At 47.8% G+C, this 9689-nt stretch overlaps 1 protein-coding gene across 2 annotated transcripts in view; it reads right to left on the bottom strand.

Annotated features, from left to right (window-relative positions):
• Nucleotides 1–3258: 3258 nt before the first annotated feature.
• Nucleotides 3259–9689, bottom strand: part of RCAN1 (regulator of calcineurin 1) — a 120056-nt gene continuing 113625 nt past the window's right edge. For both annotated transcript variants that reach the window (XM_019970338.2, XM_019977671.2), the window contains exons 3-4: nt 8218–8377; nt 3259–5038 (exon numbers count right to left, since the gene is read on the bottom strand). In XM_019970338.2, the coding sequence (XP_019825897.1) occupies nt 4866–5038; nt 8218–8377 (333 nt within the window). In that variant the 3' untranslated portion in view covers nt 3259–4865. The remainder of the gene's footprint in view (nt 5039–8217; nt 8378–9689) is intronic.

Below are 9689 nucleotides of genomic sequence, written 5' to 3'. Positions count from 1 at the left end.
ATTTCAGGCCTATTTATTGAGCCCTGCAGGCTGGGCCTGGTGGTAGCTGCGAGAGACTCAGACACAGGTGAGTGGGGAAGACATGGGACCAGTCTCATGGGATTCACATCACTGTGGGGTTAGCCCAGGTGGGGCTGGGCCGTGGAGTGATGTTTTAGGAGACACACTCAGTGGAGCACAGGGAAGAGAGGAAGGACAGAGCAAGTTAGAAACACTGCAAATTCCACATGACCAGAGCATGAAAGTCAATCAGGAAGTACAACTTTGAGCAGGGGGTATAGCAATCACTGGGCTCTCAGTTGCTGTGTAGAACGGTATCTAATCTCTAATCAGAATCTTTAAACAGAGACGAGGACTGTAGGCGCCTCATCTCAATCACTTGCAAATAATCTTCTCTGTCTTTCACAAGCATAGTCATGATTAAAATGACCTTTCACGAACAGTGGGGAGGGAGTGCTGAAGAAAATGAGGTATGTGAGAATAAAATCCATCTACCTGATTGCCATGTAACGTTTGGTGAGTCACAAAAGTGAGAATTTCAGATGTGAATTAAGATTGCCAAAGCACTGGCATATTTGAAATTCCCTGTGTCCTACTTTAGAATCAGAAGACAGGAGAACTGGGAAAGAAAAAAAAAATGTATTTCTTATTTGTATTCTAACTGCTCAAATCATTTTAATGTAAATTATTTATGTAGTTTCCATCTGAATTATTGACCTTTAGATGAACTTTATTTGATAGGCACTTGGAGCAAATATTCCACAGGATTCTTTAAATGCTATAAAATAGGACATACCCCAGCTGCTGATTCAATTTTGGTCATAACATGGCCATAGAGTGTATTTGATCCTTTGCAACATTTGAGAAGATGTATTTAGTTAGTGATGAGGTCTGTACAATTTCACGTAAAATTAAAGCTCTGCAAAAAAGCAAACCTCCTCTGGGCACTAAATCTCACAATATTCTGGAAATGACAAATCCTAAAATGCTCGCTGACTGCAAATCAATGTTTTTAGCCTGAGTATTAATAGCTGCATGAAATGTTATACTTCTCTCATCATTTACCACCCTTTGTTTGGATTTAGCACACATTTTGAGTATGCTGATTTTCTTTTCTGGGATGGATGGCTCTAAGCTACTTGCCATCAGATGAGAAATATATTCTATCAAAATCTATTTAAGGAACACATCCAATCAATGGCAAAGGATGCGCTCTGCACGACTCTGCCTGTTTGGTGTCTGTCCTTTTGCCTTTTACTGAGCCCACTCACTAGGAGGGCTACAGAGATGCTTGAGTCCTGGGCACGTTCATGATTTAGGGGCCTTTGCTGAAGAACTGATGCTTTTGAACTGTGGTGCTGGAGAAGACTCTTGAGAGTCCCTTGGACTGCATGGAGATCAAACCCATCCATCCTAAAGGAAATCAGTCCTGAATATTCCTTGGAAGGACTGATGCTGAAGCTGAAGCTCCAATACTTTGGCTACCTGATGCAAAGAGTCCATTCATTGGAAAAGATCGTGATGCTGGGAAAGATTGAGGGCAGGAGGAGAACGGGGTGGCACAGGATGAGACGGTTGGATGGCATCACCAACTCAATGGACATGAGTGTGAACAAACTCCGGGAGACAGTGGAGGACAGAGGAGCCTGGCGTGCTGCAGTTCATGGGGTCGCAAAGAGTTGGACACAACTTAGCGACTGGACAATAACAACATAGCCATCTGCCTGGAGACTAGACTGTGAGCACTCTTAGCTTTGGGATTTGAGCTGAGGCCACCACAGTTACCTGAACTCAGAACCATTCATCAGACATCGTCCATCAGAAGTGAGGCTCTTTGTTGATGTGTGGATTTCTACTCTAGGATCTGAAGGCTTCCCGGGCAATGGGACCAGCCACCCATATTTCTCCAGTTATATGTAAGGGGACCCACTGGAAATCTGAGTTAACTGACAACACAATTCAACTTTATTCCAGGGTTATTTATGAAACAGGACTCTGGACCAGCACACTTCCCAATCCAGTTCTGCTCTGCAGTGGCTCCTAGTTATTCAACAAGATGACAATAAACAGCCTCACCCTCCTTCCCTGGTGGTTAATTAGTGAATCTTCTCAACAGTCAGATTCAACCAACTTGATGCAAATGAGGATTTTCCTACACGCTTAGACCTCTAACATACATAAATTTAAAATATGCACGTGCTCTTGAGGAATGACAGAATGAGGCTGCTCTTCAATGGAAAACAGAGGAGCACGTGAATTTCTATGGAAAAATGCCTGATGTTCATCTTGAAAAAGAAGCAGATATCATTCGCAAATAAGAGTGTGAAAGTGGAATTCACTCTGTCGTGTCCGACTCTTTGCGACCCCATGGACTGTAGCCTGCCAGGCTCCTCTGTCCATGGAATTCTCCAGGGCAGAAAACTGGAGTGGGTAGCCACTTCCTTCTCCAGGGGATCTTCCCAACCCAGGGATCAAACCCAGGTCTCTCGCATTGTTGATGGATTCTTTTACCGTCTGAGCCCAAAAGATATATATATGTATGTGTACACACATATATATATCATTTGCAAATAAACACGACATTATTTAGACCTTTGAGGGCTGGCCAGGAGCACACCACCATTTTTGATCAGACTTCCAGATGAAATTCAAATAGGAGGCTTACAGATAGACTTTCTGAACATAACTGGCCTTTGCAACTTAGTATGTTCCACAGGCATATTTTCTACAGGAAGGAAAATTCCTCAAATTAACAATCAGAAACATTGTTTAGAGGGGTGTGTGTATGTGTGTGTGGGCATGTACTCAGTCATGTCCGACTCTTTGCCACCATGACTCCTCTGGTCGTGGAATCTTCCAGGCAAGAATACTGGAATGAGTTGCTATTTCCTACTCCAGGGGAATCTTCCCGACCCAGGGATGGAACCCGCCTGTGTCTCCTGTGCCTCCTGCATTGGCAGGTGGGTTCTTTACCACTCCCCCACCCGGGAAGCCATTGTTTAGCCGAGCTGATAGCAAAAGGGATGTTCATCTCAGCATCCTCTCCCTGGACAAAGGAAACACTCCAGACTTCTGATTTCAGTTTTATCCATTTTCCTCTCTGCTACGTGATGCCCCATTAGTGTGGCCGGCAGCCAGTGAACCGTGGCAAGGAACTGGGAGTTTTCAAACCCAGACTGATAAAGGACTGCATCCTTCTGAGACTGCAGAAGTCAAAGGGCTCACAGGCTGACCCTTAGAAATAAAACAACGGAAAGCTTTTCCATAAAGAGCATATTGTGTCGATTTATTAGAGAATGCAGTTAAAAAAAATATCTTGAGGTTAGCCTCTCCAGTTTAAAAGCACTGAACTAGGAACACTTGAACGGCTATGCAAGCGTCTCTTGCTCATTTGTCCCCCACGCCTCACCAGATCCTGTAAACAGGGTTTGGAGACCGTTCAGTCAGTTTCTTGACAGAAACAGCCAAATGCCTTTGCTTCTTAAAGAAAGCCCTCTTCCCCTTTTCCAAAGCATGCACTGTCACTTGGCATTAGGTATTTCAAAAGGACAAACACTGTTACAGTATCGTAAGGCCAAAAGGGAGTACCCATCGACCAGACATACACAGGACACTAGAAAAAAATTACAAACGTTAACCTAGTGTGACGACTCCACCAGGAATTAATGGGAAAGGCACTGCACCCTTCTTATACCCACTATCCACTTCACGTGCTTTGAAGTCAAGTCCCATCAAACATCTGAAAGGCGTTTTCTACAACATACAATTCACGGGGAGGTTAACACATCTGACACTAGTCTTCCATGGCCATATATGTCTCACCCAAGTGCACAACAGGTGTGAATATATACTATCGGCTTTATTTACAAGTTTATCTTGATTTTTTAGTGGGGGTAAAAAAATTAATGATCTCAACTGACTATTCCCCCCGAAAAGGGTTTTGGCTATGATTCATGTTATATAAACTACCACGTCAAAGAAAGAAATGAAACCCACGTATTGTCTGATCTAAAACATCTAAACTAAAATTTCTCACCCACTATAAGTTGGCAGTGAAAGTGCTATTTTCTGAATTTTATAAGCGAAATGCTACACAGGAATTTCAGATCGACTTCTTTTGCAAAAGCACAAGTTGTTGGTTGCATCGGACAGGATGTGGAATGGTGTGTGTATTCCGTGTAGAATCCCCTCCACCCTGTCGTGGGTGCCCTTCCAAAGACAGTCATGAATCTGGAAAGGTGACAGACTTCGCAGATGCCTTCTTATCTCCCCGAAAGATGTAAAACAGCAATGGCGCAACTCTACATAGGAACGAAGGTTAGTTCTGAGAAATCAGTAATATACATGCACAAACATCAGAACATGAAGGGGGAAAATGAAACGCTACAGTTTCCACGTTGCAGTGTTGCTCTCACAACCTTTCTGCACCAGATGCCTTGTGGCTTCGCATGGTGCCTTTTCCCACCAGGAGAGAGAGTGAGTCTACCTTGTAGACTGATCAGACACAAAGACTCTCCCCGGGGCCCACGGATCAATCTGCCCCTGGCCAAGACAGAACCTACCAGAAGAGAACAAGTACAAAATACTATCGTTATTGGTTTTCTCTCGATGCTCCCAGATGTCCTTGTGCGATCACCCCAGACTCAGTGATTGGCTCGGGGCATGGCCAGGAGCCACGAACACTGACTGAGGCGCAGCGTTAGAACCAGGGGACGAAGCCTCGATTCTCTTCTGAGCAACGTGAACTGGAATTTCCGCCACAGCGGTCACGGCTGCCGCCTCCAAAGCTGTGACCGGCTGCTTCCACAGTAAAAGATGCCTTCTTGCGAGCATGGTTTGGAGCACGTCTTTGTCCGGGCGCCGGTTCAGCTTAAGTGGATGGGTGTGTACTCTGGCCTCCTGGTCTGGATAATTTTGGGCTTCGGTCTCTTCATTCTTTCCATCTCGTCTTCTTCCTCGTTCTCCTGATCGCTCTCACAGACATGGACCACCACACTGGGGGTGGTGTCGGTGGCTGCGTGCAGTTCATACTTTTCCCCTGGAGAAAGAGAATAATTGCAGGGTAACTCAGGCAAGGAGGTAAGGGCCAAAAAAAAGCAAGAGCAAAGGGATGTGCAGGCAGGAGTCAGCTCGACCAAGCTTCTGTGTGCATCCACTGGGGACCAAAGGACACAGCTAGACACACTCTGGATTGGTATTTCTTTGGTGGCTCCTTGGCTCAGGGGTAAAGCATCTGCCTGCAGTGCAGGAGACCGGGGTTCAGTCCCTGAGTCAGGAAGATCCGCTGGAGAAGGAAATGGCAAACCACTCCAGTACTCTTGTCTGGAAAATTCCACGGACTGAGGAGCCTGGTAGGCTACAGTCCATGGGGTCTCAAAGAGTCGGACACGCCTGAGCGACTTCAATTTCACTTTCTTTACACATCTCAACACTGCAAATGACTCTGTTTTCAAACACTCTGAGTCCAGGCATATGAAAGGCATGGAAGGAATGTGTATTTAATTACTCTTTGCATGTATGGGCTTCCCAGGTGGCTCAGAGGGTAGAGAATCTCCCTGCAGTGCTGGAAACCCAGGTTCGATCCCTGAGTTGGGAAAATCCTCTAGAGAAGGAATGGTAACCCACTCCAGTATTCTTGCCTGGAGAATTCTATGGATAGAGGAGCCTGGCAGGCCACAGTCCACGGGGTCACAAAGAGTCGGACACAACCCAGCAACTAACACTTTCACTTTTTTTAGCGTGTACACTAGACTGTCTCTAAACTACCCAGGGGACTTCCCTGGTACGGTGAAAGTGGCACCTGTTCAGGAAAAGATGTTGTATGAATAAAGGCATCAGGTAAGGCCCTCTTGGGCATCTCTCCCCACTGAAGGCTTTCACTGAAGTTCACAGCCCAGGCTAGAGACGGGAAGCATGGGGAAGCCTCTTTGCCCAAAAGAAACAGATGTGAGTTCTGAGCCAGGTGCTCCAAAAGCATTTTTGATCACAGCATCCTTTTTCACACAATTATCAACCCCCTCAAACCAGGAGTGTCCTGCTGTTGTACGGCAGCCTGAAATTTATCAGGCTCAGTCAAGGGGCTTTTACTCATAAACAAAGTGTTGCCTCTTCTCAAGCCCACACGGGAGACTGGAATGTTATTGTAACTGCCCCTGAAAGGGCTTTCCTTGTGGCTCAGCTGGTAAAGAATTCTCCTGCAAGGCAGGAGACCTGGGTTCAATCCCTGGGTCAGGAAGATCCCCTGGAGAAGGGCATGGCTACCCACTCCAGTATTCTGGCCTGGAGAATTCCACGGACTGTATTAGTCCATGGGGTCACAAAGAGTCAGACACGACTGAGCAACTTTCATTTCACTGAATGGGTGAAGGCTTCCCAGATGGCCCAGTGGTAAGGAATCTGCCTGCCAATGCAGAAGACATAAGAGAGGGCTTCGATCCCTGGGTCAGGAAGACCCCTAAGAGAGGGCTTCGATCCCTGGGTCAGGAAGACACCCTGGAGGAGGAAATGGCAACCCACTCTAGTATTGTTGCCTGGAGAATCCCATGGACAGAGGAGCCTGGTGGGCTACATACAGTCCATGGGGTTGCAAAGAGTTGAACGTGACTGAATGACTGAGTACTGAAAGGGTGAACGAGCTTCAATATTCTCAGGGGGCAGAAAGTTAAAGCAGAGGGTCAGATATATCACTCAAAATCTTGGTCATGATCCTCTTTACAAATCTTTATCTCCTGCCAAGGAGGCATAATCCAGAAAGCAAGGGGACGGGATCACATTTGCAAAATCTTTGCAGTCTTGTTGGCTGAAAAGCACAGCTGAAATATGAATTACTATTCAAGCTCATTGTTGGGTAAACTGAAAGCAAATTGATGTCTATTCTCTAAAAGGGCTTCTCAAACAAGACGTCTGTAAAAAAAAGTGGTAGGTTCTAGAGTGTAAAGAATGTTCATTAACAGCACTTCCTGCCCCTGGGACAGTGTGAGTCCTTTCTCTAGGAGGACGTCTCCCTTTTCCCCTCTCTAACATTCCAGAAGTTTCCAACCCTGGGCTCTGCTAATGCACCTTAGCCTGGAGCTGCTCTGAGGAACGCTGGCACTTCCAACTTGAACTTAATGCCACGGTGAGCAGTGGGTAATGTGATCTTTGCTTCTACCATAGCGGGAGTTTTCTGTCTGAGAGGTGTTAACAGCAGTGTCACCTTTTTCATATGAAACTGCTGATGGTCCAGGAAAACAAAACTCTCCACTCAGAGGAACATCAGTCAGATTATTGGTCAAGGAGAAAGCTGATGGCCTCAGTGTTTATTGCATTTGCCCCATGGATAGGGCAGAAGTGGGGCTCAAACCTGGTCACCCCAAGACCCCTGCCTGCACCTTCCAGCTCACCCAAACCCTATCGACAGGACGGGAACCACCAACATTTTACTGTTTCCAGAAAACAGGTATTGAGCTCTGCCGATGAGCCAGGCATTGTATGAAGTGCTTTTTACATGATGATCTTGTATATTGCTCACAACTCTACCAGGGAATACCCATTTTCTGGATGAGAAGCCTGAGGCCAGAGTACCTTTCTTCCCAAATGCTCACACCTTTGTCCCTTCAGAGGCACAGAATCTCTTCTCCACCCCGCCCCCCCCCCCCCCCCCGCCCCGCGACCCCCTCCCTCCCTGGCAAGCTCAGCGGGTGAGCACCTGCCTATGGGCCTGTGTGTCTGGGGCTCCTTCTCCTCTTGTGACCTCTGGGTCTCTGACTGCTCACACCTTCAAATGGGCAGGTGAGGACCAGGTTGGTGAACAAAATTCCCTTGACTAAAAAAAACTTAACGGAAGTGGGGAAAGGCCCATTTTCCCCTTTCCAAAGTCCAACAGCTCATCCCCGCTTGGAGCGACAGGACCTCTGAGGGGGGGTCATGGGCTGTGCTCGGTGGGTGAGGGGACGGAGTCACGTGATGAGATGCAGAGAGATTACGGTGATGGGTCCCCAGGGCCAGCTTGCCCCTCTTCCTAAGGGAAGAGGCCAGAGATGGGCGGGTGTGCACGCTCCCCGGCAATGGGTGACCCTGATGCAGAGGCAGAAAGCCAAACAGAGACAATTCACAGCACGCGCTGGCATCCATCTGGTGACGGGGTGAGAGGGGTGCTCTGATGGACGCCCTGGGCAAACCTCTGCATGTGTCCTCACCTCCCCCCACCCCCAGTCCTTACCCGAGGGCACGGCTTACCTGGCCCTAGCTTGGAGATAGCGTATAAAAGGTCATAGTTTATGACGGGAGTAGCGTCTTCCACTTGTTTCCAGCCGACCGGCGGCGAGGCGGGAGGAGAGATGAGGAACTGTTTGTCTGGATTCGGAGGGGCCAGGTGCGAGCTGCCTATGTGTAAAGTCTGGAAGAGAGAGGGAGGAGATGTTTCTCGAAGGGGGAAGGACTGAGGCAGCGTGAGGGCACCTCACGACCGCCTGCGGAAGACAGCGCTCAGGGACGCAACCGCGTCCACAGGCTCAGTCCGGGGTGAACCACCAAACGGCTCACAAGCGGCGGAGAGAGGGAACTTAGATCACCGTGCAAACGTGAGTAGAGCGCCCTCCTGGCATGAGGAAGGATGCTTGACCTGGACTTACGGGAAAAGACCCTGATGCTGGGAAAGACTGAAGGCGGGAGAAGAGAACGACAGATGAGATGGTTGGATGGCATCACCGACTCAATGGACATGAGTTTGAGTAAACTCTGGGAGTGGGTGATGGACAGGGAGGCCGGGCGTGCTTCAGTCCATGGGGTTGCAAAGAGCTGGACACACAACTGAGTGACTGAACTGAACTGAGACTGATAGAAAATATATACAGGTAATTTTAGTACAGATGGAAAAAAATAAAGTGCTGTGGCCGAGGTCAGAAGGGATCTCAGAACCAATTGCCTGCAGCTCCTCGTGTTACGGAGGCATTACATCATATCACAGACGCTCCAAAGGCTAAGCAACACCTCCAGGACCAACATCAGTTTTCAGGAGGACAAAGCAGGGATGGGGTCTTGCCATGCTCTCAGGCTTCCCTCCCCCTTTGGGGCTCTGAATCAGATGCCAAAAGGGAGGAAGGAAAAAATAAATGCACCTTCTAGGATGTGTGCATGCCTGCTAAGGTGCATCAGTCGTGTATGACTCTTTGCCACCCCATGGACTATAGCCAGCCTGACTCCTGGGTCCATGGGGATTCTCCAGGCAAGAATACTGGAGTGGGTTGCCATGTCCACCTCCCGGGGAATCTTCCCAACCCAGGGATCAAATCATATCTCTTCTGTCTCCTGCATTGGTAGGCAGTTTCTTTACCACTAGCACCACCTGGGAAGCCCAGCTTCCAGGATACATATTTTAAGAAAAAAAATAATGATAAGGGACAATAACCAAGATCCTGGTTCTGGGGGCTTAAAAGTTATGCCAGTGAATGGAGGGCTGTTCGAGTCATCTTACATTCAAATCTGGCCACTTTGTATTTTCTTTGTTCTTTAGTATCCCGCCCCTCCTCCACCCCCCGCCTAAAAATTTCACAATGAACATATCTTTAATAAACCAGAAAAGGTCGTGGGAGGGTCTAAGCAATCACTTATATGGAATGGTACCAAATGCAGAAGGGCATTTGTTCCCAAGGATCCGAGGTCTAAGGCTTGGATCCACCAGGGGGCAGGGCATCCGGCTCCAATTTACC

The sequence above is a fragment of the Bos indicus genome, chromosome 1 (genome assembly GCF_029378745.1).
Source record: "Bos indicus isolate NIAB-ARS_2022 breed Sahiwal x Tharparkar chromosome 1, NIAB-ARS_B.indTharparkar_mat_pri_1.0, whole genome shotgun sequence".
In the NCBI taxonomy this organism is placed as follows: Eukaryota; Metazoa; Chordata; class Mammalia; order Artiodactyla; family Bovidae; genus Bos; species Bos indicus.
The sequence above is the reverse complement of the archived record's forward strand: the minus strand, read 5'-3'. Positions and strand labels throughout refer to the sequence as shown.